This window comes from Coenobita brevimanus, chromosome 107, assembly GCF_032717465.1.
Source record: "Coenobita brevimanus isolate Jiangsu-jjx chromosome 107, ASM3271746v2, whole genome shotgun sequence".
Classification (NCBI taxonomy): domain Eukaryota; kingdom Metazoa; phylum Arthropoda; class Malacostraca; order Decapoda; family Coenobitidae; genus Coenobita; species Coenobita brevimanus.
Window position 1 is genome coordinate 8,847,992 of NC_137060.1, and position 17,299 is coordinate 8,865,290.

Here is a 17,299-nt window from a genome sequence, read left to right on the forward strand (position 1 = left end):
CAGTGATACTGGCAGGTCACAACTCGTTTGGCAAGTTTTGTTAGAAACTTGGGTGTATATTTTAACTCAGAACCAAATTACAAGGACCATATTAATCAGGTTGTTAGAAGCTGTAATTTGCACACCAGAAACCTGACCTTCATGAGAGTTTCTGAACAGACACTGCCTCTTAACACTTGTTAACACAATGGTCTTGTCTCTTGTTGATTACTTTAATGCATTATGAAGTACCCTTCCAAATCATTTAAAAGAAGAGTCAGTCTGTGGTAAATATGTACAAATGGTTAAATCTGTGAGGTGCAGCCAGGATTCTGAGGACTTGAATGATGTGTGAGGATAGTGTGGTCAATTCAACAGGCATGGGGTTGATATTTATCCCAATTTTGCATCTTTTTCTATTTCTTGATTCTAACTCACCCCAAAGTTATGTGGGAAAAAGGTCTGGATGATGATAATGTATTTACTGTACATAGCACTATGAATTTTTATTTCACGGTTTCTGTATGAGCAAATAAAACATGTTTAATACATGTATTATGTGGAGTACGGACAAGGATAGAAACATGCTGGAAATGAGAAGGCAATAGTGTCTTGGTGGATTAGTATGAATGACACTAGCAGCTTTGTTTTGTTTCATTTTTGATGGCTCACACATGCTTGCATGCATCAGCCTTGGTCACCTAATGGTGGCTCTCCATGTTACTCGATCTCTGGCAGCTTCCCTACTCAGTTCCTTATCCCTGGGGTCACACTCAATGACTTCGTCCCAGGTCTTTTTGGGTCTACCTCTTGCAACCCTACCCCTGACACTAACACTTCTCACTTTCTGTACCCAACTGCCATCCCCCATCCTCTCCACATGCCCAACCCATCTCAATCTACCTCTCCTCGTCACAACACCAATACACTCCTGTCCCATTCTACCCCTCAACTCTTCCAACATAAGCCTAGCCCCCTGAGGCCTCACACTCAGGGACGCACTGCACATCCACCTAATCATTGTTATTTCTGTATGTATGAGCCTGTGAATGATTTTGGCGTATCCAATAGAGCCAGGATTCCGGGGGATTGAATGATGATTGAATGGATGCGTGGCCCATTGGATTAAGCAAATTTGGGCTGTCTGGACATTGCTACTCCTCACCCTGCCCTAGGGTGGGAAAGGAGGTCCAGATGATGATGATGATGATGATGATAACAACGATGACGATGATGACGATGACGATGATGATGATGATGATGATGATGATGATGATGATGATGATGATGATGATGAGCCTGTGAATATCCTCTTCCTTTACTGCCCAGGTTTCACTACCGGTACCATACAGCATTTCACTCCTAACACATGCTGCATACAAAGATCCCTTAGCACTGAGGGAGAGCCCTCTCAATGTCAAGAGAGGCAACAGCTCCCTGAACTTCTTCCAACCACTCCTCATTCTAGCCCCACCTCCAGCACATAACATGTCTGTCAAATAACAAAACTCTTCCACACACTCAAGAGACTTACCAGCAAGTTCAATCCACTCATGCCTCCAATTCCACCTGCTCTCCCTGACACACCACACACATAAAATCAGCATTATCTCGCAGTTTACCTCTAATACCACTGCATCTCTTATACACCAACTTATCACAAACACTGGACAAGATGGAATTACTTCCCGTGCCCTTATGGCAATTCACAAGTGCCCATTCTCCCTCTTCTTTGACAGTACTGCCACCAGCCTTAGATACCATCACTTTTTTAACTGCATGTAATCTAATGCCCTTGTGCCTCATACCATCTCTCCACTTCCTAAATCTTTCTTCTGTCTCCCTTTCATTCTCTGCAATCAACACCAAATCATCAACAAACAACATCTCCCACAGAAGTCCATTTCTGAAGTCACGTAGGAGGGCTTCAAGTACCATGATAAACAACAAGGGACTCAAAACTGACCCCTGATGCACACTAAGATTCACGAAGACTCATCACTCAAATCTCCATTCACTCTTGCCTGGGTGTGAGCACCCACACACATGGCCATAACCACCCTAACCAGCCATTCCTCGATCCCAAACTTTCTCATTGCCCACTTCACCACCTCTCTAGGGATTCTCTCAAAGGCTTTCTCCCTTTTCTTTCCTATATATTTTGCCTGAGACTGTCGAACAATGAATATGGCATCAGTGATCCCTTTGCTCGGCATAAACCCAAACTGCATCTCATCAATATTCGCTCTTTCTCAAATCATGCCTTCTTGAACTCTCTCCATGACCTTTATTACCTGGTCTAAAAGTTTTATGCCCCTATAATTTCCTCTTTCCAGGGTATGACCCTTCCCCTTGTACACATTTACAATTACACTCCTCAGCCAATCGTCTGGGACAACACACTCATTTATAATCTTATTTATCAGGTCAGTATATCATTCTTCTCATAAATGTTAGAAACATTACTATCCTAATTACATTTTCTTTAGGTGGGAAAAATATCAGGATGATGATTATAGTGATGATTACCAAAAACAGTTAAGAACTGATGAGCTGCAACAACTCACCAGAGTAGAGATCATCCTTCTGTACCCTTAACGTGACAATATTGTGGCATCCATGAAGGCACTCCCTGGCTTGGTCAAGGGTGAGGTTGTCAAGGCGGGTAGAGTCTATGGCAAGCAGCTTGTCCCCCGGCTGTATGGTGCCCGTGCGGTGAGCAGGAGATCCACGCACCACCTCACTGATCAGCAGAGGTTCCCGTCCTCCACCACGCCGAGATGCTGTGGGGAGTGGTTGTGGTTAACTGGGTTAATGCCTAGAAAAATTATTTGTTCTTTGAAAGGACGTGAGTTTGATACCAAGCTCGGCCAGTGAACAGTTTGATTATCTGAATTTGTTAATACAGACTACACTGAATTTTCACAAGGACCACTGAGATGTGGCAAACACACCCCTGCTAAAACACACTCCTGCTAATACCATCACACCAAAACAAAGTGAGACGGCCCAAGTATGTACTATATTTAATATAGATAGTGGGCATTAGCAGTGCAGTGGTGTATGGCAGAGTGCTTACGGAAAGTATGTGTAGCATAGCACAAGATAAGATAGGTGAGGAACAGGGCGGATTTAGAAAAGGTGGGGGATGGGTAGACCAGATACTTACGAAGAGGTCTTTAGTGGAGAAGAATGATGAGTGAATGGAAGTGTGGCCTATTGGACTGGGCAAGTTTGTGCTGTCTGGACATTGCTACTCCTCACCCTGCCCTTGAGTGGGAAAGGAGGCCTGGATGATGATGATGATGATGATGATGATGATGATGATGATGATGATGATACGTTGCAAAGAATGTTGCATCCATGGACATGGAGAAGGCTTATGATGGGAAGGATTGGGAAGAATTATAGAATGTGTTAGGTATATATGGTGTAGGAGGGGGTTTGTTGAGGGCAATACCAGTCAATCAAGGCAGTAGTGCATAAGACAGTTAGAGAAAAGTGTTTGGGAGTGTATACTGGCCTATCTTCACATCAGTGCACACTGAAAAGGTGAGCAAAGGGAGATGGTCAGGACAGACCTAAAGGCTGGGGAAACAGGAGCTCCAGCTCTCCCTATCACCAGCTTTCCAAACCTCCTTGGGAGCACCACCCTTATGAAATTGTGGAAAAAAAATAAAAAATAAAAAATAAATAAAATGGTGTCCTCTCCCTTAATGTCACAGTTTTCCCATGGGTCTTCTTTTTCTTGCCTAGTAAACTTTAGCTATACAATAATACTGGCACTAAAGGGGAGGAAAACAATTTTTTTTTTTTTTTTTCACAATATGAGATTTAAAAATTTATGATCAGTTCCAAAACATATCTGAACAGAAGTTTCATTTTGCAAGAAAAATAAGATTCACACTGAGACATGGGGGGGGAGGGGGACAGATCAATGAACAGTACTTTATTGTTTTTTTTTTGTCAGATTAAAAAACAAGCTTATGACCAGTTCCCTATTAAAATCAATGGGCTTGTTTTGCAAGCAAACCAAGAGTTACAGGAAGATAGGAATATTCTGGTGCTGGGGTTGGGGGAAGAAGATCAATATTTTTCTCATATCATAACCTTTCATATACACTACACACTGTATACAATATGAATATGTGTGTATACAATTGTCCCCCAAGTTACACAGATAATGAGTTGACCTAAGGTACTATGTAACTTGAATCAGCATAACTTGGACTTCTGAAATTCTTTATATAAAGCCAAATGTGTTAACTTCATCTTCAGTCTGACAAACACTTTCCCTCCTTAGACCCTCATCTGGCTGAACACACTAACTCATATGACATATGCCACTATTCAGAGGTAAAACAGACATAAAACAGTGACATTAGAAAAGGCATAAAGTACCTTCCTTCCTATTCACTGAAAGGAGAATGGCAGAGTGCAGAAGAAGGACAACTTCAGCCTACGCTCCACCAGGCTCACATTCTGATGTCCCTGAGGTCAAACCAACATCACCTACAATATTTCACTCACCAGTCAGTGTTATGCCCAAGCCATTGGGTCTCTTGGCCAATTTCACTGCAAACGTTCCTGATGATGGCACAACTGAGTCCGCCACATCAAACTCAATGTCCAGGGTGACGGTCGGGCGGGAGTTGGCAATCATTTGGGTGACCTCACTCACACCCAGACCCGAAACACTGCGCCCATTGACACCCACTAGACGGTCCCCTACATACACCACACTGCTTCTGTGTAAGTTATTGGGTAAATATCATCATACCATCATCATCATTATTATCATCTAATCATGTTTAATTTTTATTAACTGGATGCCTTAAAAACACATATGTGCACTATCTATGGACAAAGAAGATATAAAATTAAATCAGCCTACAGTACTGTGTACACAGTCATATGAATAACAATGAATCATACAGGTTCAACCTAGGAAGTTCCTTTAACCTACGGCGAGCTGATTTTTGGTAAGGTAGTTACCTCCCCTCAGTCACTGTTCTATACCAATGTAAGCTGTCCCTCACATGGGGCTTGCAGCTTGGCCCATGCAGACCTTCACTGTGCCTCATGTGAGGTCTGCAGTTTGACAAGGTTAACATCCATAAACATGGAAAAGCTCAGAAACCACAAAACACAGCTTTAAAGAACAGTACTAATAATAAAGTATAGTAATAAGAGTACAGCATGCCCTTGTTTTATGATAATGATGTGCATGCCCTTGTTTTATGATAATGATGTTTGAAAAAAATCCATCACTTAACAACTTATTGTGTCTTGAGCCATATATAACATGGGTTCAATGGGAGTAGGTTTTTGGCAAGAGATCACTCACCCACCCTCACCTCAACTGATAGTTATTTCACTTCACTGCACTCCACTTGCTGCCTACTACCAAAAATAAGTCTAAATGTTAGTTTCCAACTCACCTAAGCTGGTATTTATTTCACTTCATTGCACTTCAGTTGCTGCTTGAACTCCAACACCACACTAATGTTTCCTCAATGACACTAACACCCCTGCTAGTGATTAAGTTCAAGTGTCATCGTGGGGAAAACAAATGACAATTAGTTTGTGTGTCAATGATTGTATATGCAAAAATGTGACTGTACATCCACTAGTGAGGCTATACAGGATCATAATGATCCTATGAACAAAAATGCCATCATGGACTGAAAAATGATCCAAACTTTCTCATTTTTGTACAGGTATAAGAGATTCATCACATATTGGTTCATTATGTAATGAGGGTCTCTGTGTGAACAGAGAATACAGTCATAACCCATTATACAATCAACTGATTGAATGATTAAAAAAAAAAAATTAAACCCAGTTTCCGGTTAATAGTCACGAAATTCTCTTATACGATATTATATGATATTAATTTTGTGGTGGCTGCGTATGACAATCCCTTGTGAACATAGTGCCACCTGTGCAAACTGACAGTCAGATGTCAGAGCCAAGATGGCCATCCAGTGTTTACATGTGCAGAACCCTAATCTGTGGTGTTTACTCATGTGGCCTGCGTCATGCCATCCCTTTGAAAACCCCACCTTGTTTGTCCACTCGCTCATGTGTCCTCCAGCTATGATTGTCTCCCTTGCATTCCCTATGGTACCTAACTGCCTCATTCATGCAAGGCCATCAAAACACTGCTGTTATCACTGAATAACAGTGTAACTGCATAAAGAATAGTGCAATGTGTGCTATCAAGTGGAGTAATTACTTTTTTTGTGTGTGTGTGAAATACTCACCTCCTCCTCAGGACCTGAAGTGATTGTCCAGGCCCTCTAGCTGTCCCCCAGCCTTAGGAGGGGACCCTTGATGAGCACTCAGACCAGTCCGGGGCATACTTTAGGTGGGTGGCAATGTTTTTAAGGATTTAAGGCTACTTACTCCTGTGCCACCACCCTATCCTCTTTAACCCATGTTAATTCGACCTCGGTGTACAATTTCTCAGTATGCAGTCCATTTTCACTTGATGTAACCCCACTGCATACTGTGGCATGATTGTGCATATATGGATCAGTTGCATCAGGAGACGGAAATACTACCAATCAGACAATCATTCACTTATCACTGAAACCCACAGAACCCACAGGCTCAACCTCACAGGCCTACCCATCTGCACATTTTAAAAAATATCACACATGCACCTGCCAGATAGAAATACCTCATTGACCATCTTGATCCCCTGTCTATTCCCAAGCCTCATCAAATATCATAATGGATTTTCTCACAACTCATTTACTGCATCCATCCACCTTCTTGGCATACCATGCTTCCTTCCACATTCAAACATCTACTGACTGGACAGTACAAGGAACAAATAAAACATTCCCCATGCTTAAGGTTATTTTCACTTACTTGTCAGCTGGTCCACCAGGGTCAATGGCAGCCACAACTGGTAGTGCTGTATCTGGATCTGCAGGGTGCGGGGGTGGACGCAGCACCAGGCCATATCCCTGCCCCTCCACAACCAGGGTCACCTTTAGGCACTCTGCATGACTCACACCTGCACCTCCACTCATGCCACCACTACCCACAGTAGTGTGAGATGAAACAGACCCTGCAAACATACGACCATTCCACTTAATTCCTGCTTGGTTACTTATTAAGAAACAATTACAGATAGCCCTTGTTTTTTTTATCAAGCTGATGATTAAATACCTTTTTTTTTTCTTATAGCTGCTCTTGGTTCAGTACAGTATAAAGTTGATGTGAAGTCACATTTCTTTTTAACATCTATAATCATAAGTCAGAAGTTGCTAGCACACATCCTTGACTTTAAGTGGGAACAAACTGTATTGTATTACTGCAGTTACACATGGCTTATTCCAATCCTGTGGACTGACTGTCTGTGTGCATGTACACACACATGCACACATACACCACAGGAGAGAAGGAAAAGAGGTGACATGATAATGCTATATAAGTGCATATCAGGGAAGGAGAAAATAGACATAAATGATTACTTAATATATGGAGAAGCATCAGCAAGCGAACACTGCAAAAAACTGCATAAGAAGAGAGGTGATAAAGACGTAAGGAAATTCAGTTTCCCAAACAGAGCAATTGATCAATGGAATGCACTACCGAATGAAATAGTGTGTGCCAAAACAATTCACAAATTTAAGGATATGTACGATAAATATGGTTTAAGACACGGGACAGTACGAGCTTGACTCATTCCTGTAAAGATACAATTAGGTAAGAACAATTAGGTAAGAACACACACACACAGCTCAAGAGAGAAAATATGGGGTTGGAGGAAGAAAGGGATAGGATGAAAAGTAAACCTGGCAAGTATGAAAAAAAAAAAAAAAAGGATGGAAGATGAAAACATTAAGGAAATCAAGTAAGAGCACAAGGGGTGGAAGAAAATTCAGCAGGAAGAGAAATAAATTTCAAGGGGGTTATAGAACAATAGAGAAAAGACAACCAGGAAAAGGTGGAGAAGGAAGTGGTTAGGGTATTAAACAGTTGAGAACCTCTAGTCAGAGATGTAGCAGACAAGAAAAAATTCGTGATAACCTGATGTTTAAAAGAAAAACCTATGTCAGTAAGATCAGAAAGAAAAAGAAAAGAACTGAGAAGGGCTAAAGAGATAGTGTCAACAGTTATGGAGGGTAACAATGAAGCTCAAGGACAGACTGACGAAGTGTTTTGGTTGGCAAGATACAAGGAGGGAGGGGTAAGGCCATTAAAAGTTAAATTTCAGTCTCAGGTCACAATAAATGAAATCATCAACAAGACATGGAAATTAGCAGACAAGGAGGGGTTCAAGAATGTTTGGATAAGGAGAGAGAAAGAGCTAAAATAAAGTAGCTTGTAAAGGAAGCTAAGGAAAAAACACAACCAGAGAACGGAGGAAGAGAAGACAGAGTTCTATTGGAGAGTTATTGATCAGAAATTGAGAAAGTGGTAACGATGAAGAGAGAGAGAGAGAGAGAAAGAGAGAGAGAGAGAGAGAGAGAGAGAGAGAGAAGAAGGGAATAAAAAACAACACAAAATGATTGAAAGTGGCATAAATAAATGTAGATGGTCTAATCTCAGCATGGCTAGACATCAACGATTTTTTGAGGATAAATGAGCCAGATATTATGTGCTTTGTAGAGACCAAGCTAAGGGAAGATATTGAAATCTAAATGGGAAATACAAACTATGGAGAAGAGACAGAAAAGAAAAAATAGGAGGAGTGATGACAGCAGGGAAGAACAGCTTAAATGTGGGTAATGTGGAATTGGGGGAAGGAATGATTAAAATCACAAATATGAAACTAGAAACCAGAGGGAAAGGCAAGAGAGACATCACAGTAGCATATGTCCTCCCTAAGACAAGGGCATGGAATGAGGATGAACACCAGAAGCTGTTGTCAGACATGGTTAGATACCTACACAAAGTGGCTGAGAAGAGCAACAACATAATCCTGATAGGTGACTTTAATTGTAAAGAGGCGAACTGGGAGGAGTAGGACTCAGGAGGTAGTGAGGATTCATGGGTCAGAATACTGTACTGTTAAATATAGCAATGAATAATATAATTATGCAATGGGTCAAAGAAGAAACAAGATTTAGAGGTGATGACACACCAGCAAGACTAGATTTACAGCTAACCAATGAACCTGATGTAATTGGATCTCTAACATATCTGCATCCTATAGGAAAAACTGATCATGTGGTGATTGAGTTCCAAATGACAGAAGGGATTGTGGAGCCAAGAGATGAATTATACAGGTGAGGAAGATACAACTTTGGTAAAGCAAACATTATGGGACTGAGGAAATTTTTTTGAAAATGAGAACTGGAAAGAATTCAGAGAAAAGAATTACAGAAGAAGTGGGATATCATTCTAGACTTCTATAATATAGGTGTGAAAAAATATGTGTTAAAAAAGAGAACTGGAATAAAAAAAAACTGGTTCAAAACGAAGTGTATGATAGCAAAAAAAAGAAAGGGGTGTGGCATGGAGCAAATGGAGAATGAGAGGTAACAACAGAACAAAGGAAGAATATAAAAGAATTAGAAATGAATATACAAAAGTACGTAGAGAGGAAGACAGAAACTTTGAAAAAGGTCTATTTTTTTTTTATGTGAAGAAGAAGGAACCAAAGGCCATGAGCCCGCAATAACAGTTCCCTCCAAGAGAAAAACAAAATACAGTACAAGAGAGAGCCAAATTCAAGATCCGATCATTTCGAGATGCCTGGACACACTGCGTTTGAAAGACTGGAGATCATAGGAAGCAGGAAATACAGACAGAGGGAGACAGTTCCAGAGTTGACCTGTTGCACGAATGAAGGACTGGGAGTAGCGGTTAACTCTTGCATTAGAGAGTTGGACAGGAAAGGGATAAGAGTTTGCTGCTAGATGGGAAATATGCGCCTGTCATAAAGGTGGAGGAATGCATGCAGACAGTTCAGAGGAGCAGTGACCATTGAAGCAGCGATAGAAAAGAGATAAAGATGCAACAGTGCAGTGAAGATACAAAGGTTGAAGGGAGTCATTAAGAGGAGGAGAGTTAATGAGACGAAAAGCCTTTGACTCCACCCTACTGAGAGGAGCTGTATGTGGGGAGCCTCCCCACACATGAGAGTTGTACTCCACTCAAGGGTGGATTAAACCTCTGTATAGAGTCAACAATTGTGCAGGGGTAAAGAAGGAACGGAGTCGGCTTAGCACACCTATCTCTTGGAAGCAGATTTTACAAGAGATATAATATGATCTTTCCAAGATAAGTCCTGAGTAAATGAAACCTCAAGCATGTTCAAGGAGGATACAGATTAAGCTAAATATTATTAAACATTAGTGGGTATACCTGTGGATGATGTTGTTGGGTTGATTGGTGTAAGAACTGAGTCTTAGATGCATTAAAAACAACCAGATTATTTTTACCCCAGTCAGAAATACGAGCCAAGTCAGACATTCAGTGAGCCATAGCCTCATCCCTTGTATGTTGAAGTAACCGCTGAGATGGGCGTTGCGGGAACCGAATGGAAAGGTGAAGGGTAGAGTCATCAGCGTATGAATGGGGTAGGGTTAGATGAACAGCTTAGAAGATCATTGATGAATAAAAGGAAGAGAGTTGGTGATAGGACAGAGCCCTGAGGAACACCGCTGTTGATAGGTCTAGAAGAACGATGGCCGTCTACCACAGTGGCTATAGAATGAGCAGAAAGGAAGCTAACGATGAAGGCACAGACAGAAGGATAGAAACCGTAAGAGGGCTGTTTGGAAATTAAAGATTTATCCCAGACTCGATTGAAAGCCTTTGAGATGTCAAGTGCAATGGCAAAGCTTTTGCCAAAGTCCCGAAAGGAGGATGGCCAGGAGTCTGAAAGGTAGGTGAGAAAATCGCCAGTGGTGCGTCCCTGACAGAACCTGTACTGATGATCAGAAAGAAAGTTGTGATAGGAAAGACGCCTCAAAATTTTTCTATTAAGAATTGACTCGAAAACTTTTGAAATACAGGATGTTAAAGCAATTGGACATTAGTTAGAGGGTTGGGAATGGTCACCCTTCTTTGGGACTGGATAAATGAGAGCAAACTTCCAGCAAGAAGGAAAGGTACAAGTTGACAGACAAAGGCAAAAGAGTTTACGTAGGCTGGGTGTAAGCACAGAAGCACTGTTCTTGAGAACAACAGGAGGGACTCCATCAGGCCCATATGCTTTGTTAGTATTGAGGCCAGTGATGGCAGAAAATACATCAGCTGAAGAAATTTTAATGTCAGCCATGAGGAAATCAGAGGGGGGAAGTGATGGAGGAACAGCACCGGAATTATCTAAGGTGGAATTAGAGGAGAAAGTCTGAGCAACGAGATCTGCTTTATCAGTTGAAGAAATAGCTACAGAACCATCAGAGTAGAAAAGAGGAGGGAAGGATGATGAGGTAAAGTTGGTAGAAAGGGTTTTGGCAAGGTGCCAGAAGGAGCAGGAAGAATTCGAGTTGGAGAGTTGAGAGCATTTAGTACGGATGAAATTATTTTTAGCAGAGAGAAGAACAGATTTAGCACGATTCTGGGCAGAAACGTAAAGATGATGTGATTCAGGGGAGGGTTGGCTCTGGTACTTTTTGTAGGCTCTCTCCTTGTTGAGGACAGCAGTAGAACAAGCATGATTAAACCAGGCTTTCTTGCATTAGACAAAGGATACGAGAAAGGAATGTATGCTTCTATGCCCGAAAGAATAACCTCCGTAATGCGTAAGGCACACGCAGATGGCTCGCGGCCATGGAAGCAATAATCATTCCAGGGAAAATCAAAGAAGTACTGCCTGAGGGCCTCCCAATCTGCAGCTCCAAAGTGCCACAGACAACGTTTCTCTGGAGGGTCCACAGGCTGTACCGGAGTGATAGGACAGGTTAAGGTGATAAGGTAGTGATCGGAGGAGCCCAATGGAGAGAAAAGATTAACAGTGCAAGCAGAAGGATTAGTTGTAAGGAGGAGGTCAAGTATGCTGGAGCTCTCTCCAAGGCAGTCTGGGATACGTATAGGTCAATTAAGGATAGAAGAGATGTAGGCTTGTTCACCAGGTGGATCAGTGAAAGGAAAGGAGAGCCAAAGGTGGTGGTGAACATTGAAATCTCCTAAAATGGAGATTTCAGAGAAAGGAGAAATGGGTAGAATGTGTTCCATCGTAGAAGTAAGATAGTCGAAGAATTTTTGATAGTCAGTAGAATTGGGGGATAAGTAAACAGCACAGATATATTTAGTCAGAGAATGACAGGAAAGACAAAGCCAGAGTGTAGAGAATTCAAGAATCGAGTTTTGGAACACGAGAGCAAGATAAGTCATTGCGTATATATATATACAACATTCACCTTTGGCTTTGAAATGAGTATAGAGAAAGTAGGAGGATACAGAAAAGGGTTTGCTGTCAGTTGCCTCAGACAGCTGAGTCTCAGTTAGAAAGAGAAGGTGAGGTTTAGAGGAGGAGAGGTGGTGCTCAACAGAGCGAAAGTTAGAGGAATGACCGCAAATGTTGCAGAAATGAAAAACAAGCGAGTCAGACAGTGGTTCCAGGCAGCCCAAGTCGTCACCAGGAGAGGGGTGGAAGGTGGAGGCATTTATGGTCCCCCCCCCCCCGGGGACTCTGAGGCTGAGTGTTGCATAGCCATGATTTTTTTTTAAATTCTGGAAAAGGAAGTGTTGTGTGTACTGCGCATGTAGTTTGGTGTAGATAGTTAGAGAAATTTGTATTGGAGAGCATGCTGGCCTACTCTCTGTGTTACTAAGACACTGAAAAAGTTCAGCAAAGGGCGATGGTCAGGAACTAGTCCTATTGCCAGACGCCTTAATCCCTTACAGGGTGGCCACAAACAAATCGCCTCCACGTTGCCCTGTCCCCCACCATCTCACTGCCCTACTCTCAACTCACACACCCCTCTCTCATATACCCCTCCACTCCATCCTTCCATCTCATCCTCAGCCTCCCCCTCCCTCTCCCCCCCCTCCACCTCACTCACATACACTCTCCTTGTCAGTCTCTCACTCTCCATCCTCTCCACATGGCCAAACCACCTCAGTGTGTTCCTCCTAACGCTTCCTATCACATCCACATCCACACCACAACGCTCCTTTACATCCTCATTTGTCAGCCTGTCTCTCCATGTGACCCCACAGGCTCCTCTTAACCCGCGGCGTCCCGTCGATGTGAATTAACGTCCACACGTTTAGTCATTGCCAATCTCGTCGACGTACATAAACGCAAATCAATTGCAAGGTCCCTAATTTGCACAATTTTCAATTTTCGCGAGTGATTTTTAGTAGGGGCATCTGTCTTCTTAGTATAATAGGAAAAGTGTATGGTAGGATACTTATTGACAGAGTTAGAGAAAGAACAGAGAAATTAGTTTGAGAAGAACAGGGAGGCTTTAGGAAGGGAAGAGGTTGTGTAGATCAGATATTCATTCTTAGATCTTTAGTGTAAAAGTTTCTAGAGAAGGGAAAGAAGTTGTATGCGGCTTTCATGGATTTGGAGAAAGCATATGACAGGGTGGATAGACAAGGATTGTGGAAAGTATTAAAAATATATGGAGTAGATGGGAAGTTGTTGAATGCTGTGAAGAGTATGTACGATGGTGCAAAGGCTGCAGTGCGTGTGGATGGTGAACTAAGTGAATTTTTCTCTTTGAAGGTTGGGTTGAAACAGGGATGTGTCATGTCTCCATGGTTGTTCAATCTGCACATGGATGGGGTAATAAAAGAGGTACAAGGTAGGGTAGTGGATGTTGGAGTGGCCCTGGTGAGAGAGGATAGTGTTTGGAAACTCCCTGTACTGTTGTTTGCAGATGATACTGTGTTGTTGAGTGAAGATGAAGGGGAGCTGCAAGGCTTGGTGGATGAGTTTGGGAGAGTGTGTAAGAAATGGAATCTAAAGGTGAATGTAGGGAAGAGTAAAGTGATGGTCTTTGAGAGAGGTGAAGTCAGTGAATGGACAGCGAGGTTGGATGGTGAGGAATTGGAAAATGTGAGTACGTTTAAGTACTTGGGTAGTGTGATGAGTAAGGATGGAGGTTTGGAGGGTGAAGTGCTTGAAAGGGTACAGCAGGGAAGAAAGGTTGCTGGTTCTTTGAAAGCAGTGATAAGAAACAGGGAAGTGAGCATGGAAGTGAAAAAGTTACTACATGACAGTATTGTGATACCAACTCTAACGTATGGAAGTGAAGCTTGGACGTTGTTGGAAGGACACAAGTCAAGAGTGGGAGCAGTGGAAATGAGTTATTTAAGAGAAGCCTGTGGAGTCACATGGAGAGACAGGCTGACGAATGAGGATATAAAGGAGCGTTGTGGTGTGGATGTGGATGTGACAGGAAGCGTTATGAGGAACACACTGAGGTGGTTTGGCCATGTGGAGAGGATGGAGGGTGAAAGACTGACAAAGGGAGTGTATGTGAGTGAGTTGGAGGGGGGAAGAGGGAGGGGGAGGCCGAGGATGATATGGAGGGATGGGGTGGAGAGGTATATGAGAGAGGGGAGTGTGAGTTGGGAGCAGGGCAGTGAAATGGCAGGGGACAGGGCAACTTGGAGGTGATTTGTTTGTGGCCACCCCAAACGGGATTGAGGCGTCTGGCAATAGATAGATAGATAGATAGATTTTTAGTACGTATACACAGGACACCTTCTTCTACACGATGCCAGGCAGGGACAATGCCTTACCCAGCATGACCTCCCCCCCCCTGCATGCCATTGTCTCAGCAATTCACCTGTTATCAGTGACCTGGCCAGTAAAGTCATGTCATGCCACAGTACGAAATTCAGGGCCAGAGTGATTCCCCAGTCAATGACAATGTGGAGGACAAACTTTACATAGCATTAGAGGAAGAAACAGTCAGAAATGATGATCAGGTAATGTGGCAAAAGAAGGTCAGGAATTGTGATGAGTTAGTGAGTGAAACAATGCTTATAATCCCTATATTACTGTATGAAAACCAATATACTCTCGTACTACATATAAATTCGTACCAAATAAATAAATAAATACCGTTTATGAGTGGTGTGGAATAGTTATCCTCCCATAGAACTCGTTGTCTTTGCAGCCAGCCTGATAGAAAACCCTGTAAGGTAAGGAGGTACTCCTACCTGGATCGACTATTTTAAACCTCAGGTGAGCGATTTCTCTATGAATTTTCGATGTTTCTCACCAAAAGCGGAGGTTTTAGCCAAAAAAAAATTTTTCCAAAAATGCTAGGGACTGGGGGATGTCAGAGGTGAGAAAGTGCTCGGGGTAGGGGGGTTTTTCAAGAATACTCCCCCAGTATCCCTGCTTGTCGTAAAAGGCGACTAAAAGGGTTGGCGGAGGGTTAGTGCCCCTCCCCGGAAAACAACTAACTAAAAAAACAAACAATAAGCCTCGGACAAGGACTGACCAAACGATGACAACCCAGGACCGGACAAAGGACTTGTACAAGGGAATAATTATACCTGACTTCCAATCCTCCAGGACTCTACCTTCCTCCCAGGCCAATCTGCACATCTTCCACATCCATTCTACTACTATCTCTCCCCCATGCTTCAGCATTTCACCACACACTCCATCAATTCCTGGGGCTTTCCCCGATTTAACTTTCTTCATTGCTTCCACAACTTCTATCCTACTGATTTCTTCCTGTCTTCTCACCTCCCTCCTTCTCCCAGCCATTCCCCAGCCACTTATACTCGCATTACTTCCATCCTCTACGTTCAACAATTCCTTAAAGTGTTCTCTCCATCTGCTCACTTTTTCTCCCTTCTCTACTAGTAATCTACCATTTTTATCTTTCACTCCCCTGGCAACTTCACTTCCACCCTGTCTTACTCTTTTCACTTCTCTCCAGAACATTTTCTTACAGTCCCTCCACTTTACACTCAAATTCCTTCCAAATTCCTCATCCACTTTCTTCTTACTCTCTCTTACTAATCTTTTCACCTCTCTCTTCCTTTCCACATATAACTTAGAGGGGAAGGAAGAGACAGAAAAGCAACACTGGAGCTATTCTGAATGCAGCTGAAGGCAAATGTCTAGGTAAGTAAAGCATCCAAGTTTATCAGACATGATGCAACTGAGCCATCACAGTGGAAAGGAGACAGGACTCATTTTGTAGGCTGGTTTTTTGCAAGATGGTAAGAAGGAGTAAGAGTTTGTGATGGAAAACTCATTACACAAAAAACAGATGAAGATTTTTATGGTAGAATGAAAAATGGTTTCAGCACGATTCTTGAAAGAAACATATTGCCCAATGCATGTGATTCAGGGGTTAGCTGGCATTGACATATTTTGAAAGCCACCTCCCTGTGAACAGTATTAGAACAAGTGTGACTAAACCACGACTTTCTGTCACTAGTCAGGGAGTAAGAGTAAGGAATATATTTTCCTGTGCTCTAGAGAAAAACCTCCACAATGCACAGAGCACCCTCAGATCGGTCTCTGCCAAGGAATAACATTTATTCCATGGATGACAAGGAAGCACAGCCTGGAGGACTTCCAATCAGCAGTATTGCAGTGCCACAGACACTACCTCCTGAGAGTGTCCGTGGACCTTACTGGGGCGGCTGGACTGGCTGCTTAGAGAAGGCTCTGCAGATCAGCAGAGCTCAAAAATTAAGACTGACAGGGTAAACAAAAGGAATAGTTTTGTATTTACAGCATATACCCCACCTGTCTCCACCCTATCCCCTGGCCTGTTCCTTCTATTGACTCTCCTGGCAGCTGCCGAGGACAGAGGACGCTGCGAAGCGAGGGTGTTGTAGCTGGAGCCTCCTGACAGGTATCCTCCACCACCATTGCCACTGTTGTTGCTGCCATAGCCATTACTGCCCCCAGAACCCCCATACAGGTGGGGAAATGCCACTCCTCCACCTGGAAGTATCAGTAATCATCATCATGATCATCATCATGATCATCATCACCATCATCATGATCATCATCATGATCATCATCACCATCATCATCATCATCATCATGATCATCATCACCATCATCATCATCATCATCATGATCATCATCACCATCATCATCATCATCATCATGATCATCATCACCATCATCATCATCATCATCATGATCATCATCACCATCATCATCATCATCATCACTGTCATACAGGTGGGGAAATGCCACTCCTCCACCTGGAAGTATTAGTAATCATCATCATCATCATCATCATCATCATCACCATCATCATCATCATCATTGTCACTGTTTTCATCCTTCTTTTTTTTATTGGTACATAAGGATCACACAACTGATCCTTAGAGTGCGGACAACAGGTAGATTTGGGACAGTGGCTGAGATTTTGAAAGCATCTGGAAAGCAGTAATATTATTATCT

General features: G+C 42.6%; 1 protein-coding gene across 1 annotated transcript in view; it reads right to left on the reverse strand.

The window, feature by feature from the left end:
• The window catches only part of Grip (Glutamate receptor interacting protein), a 644,837-nt gene that overhangs the window by 42,093 nt on the left and 585,445 nt on the right, over window positions 1-17,299 (reverse strand). The window contains exons 10-13 of the mRNA XM_080285631.1: window positions 16,628-16,828; window positions 6,859-7,060; window positions 4,510-4,727; window positions 2,547-2,762 (exon numbers count right to left, since the gene is read on the reverse strand). Of these exons, the coding sequence (XP_080141757.1) occupies window positions 2,547-2,762; window positions 4,510-4,727; window positions 6,859-7,060; window positions 16,628-16,828 (837 nt within the window). The remainder of the gene's footprint in view (window positions 1-2,546; window positions 2,763-4,509; window positions 4,728-6,858; window positions 7,061-16,627; window positions 16,829-17,299) is intronic.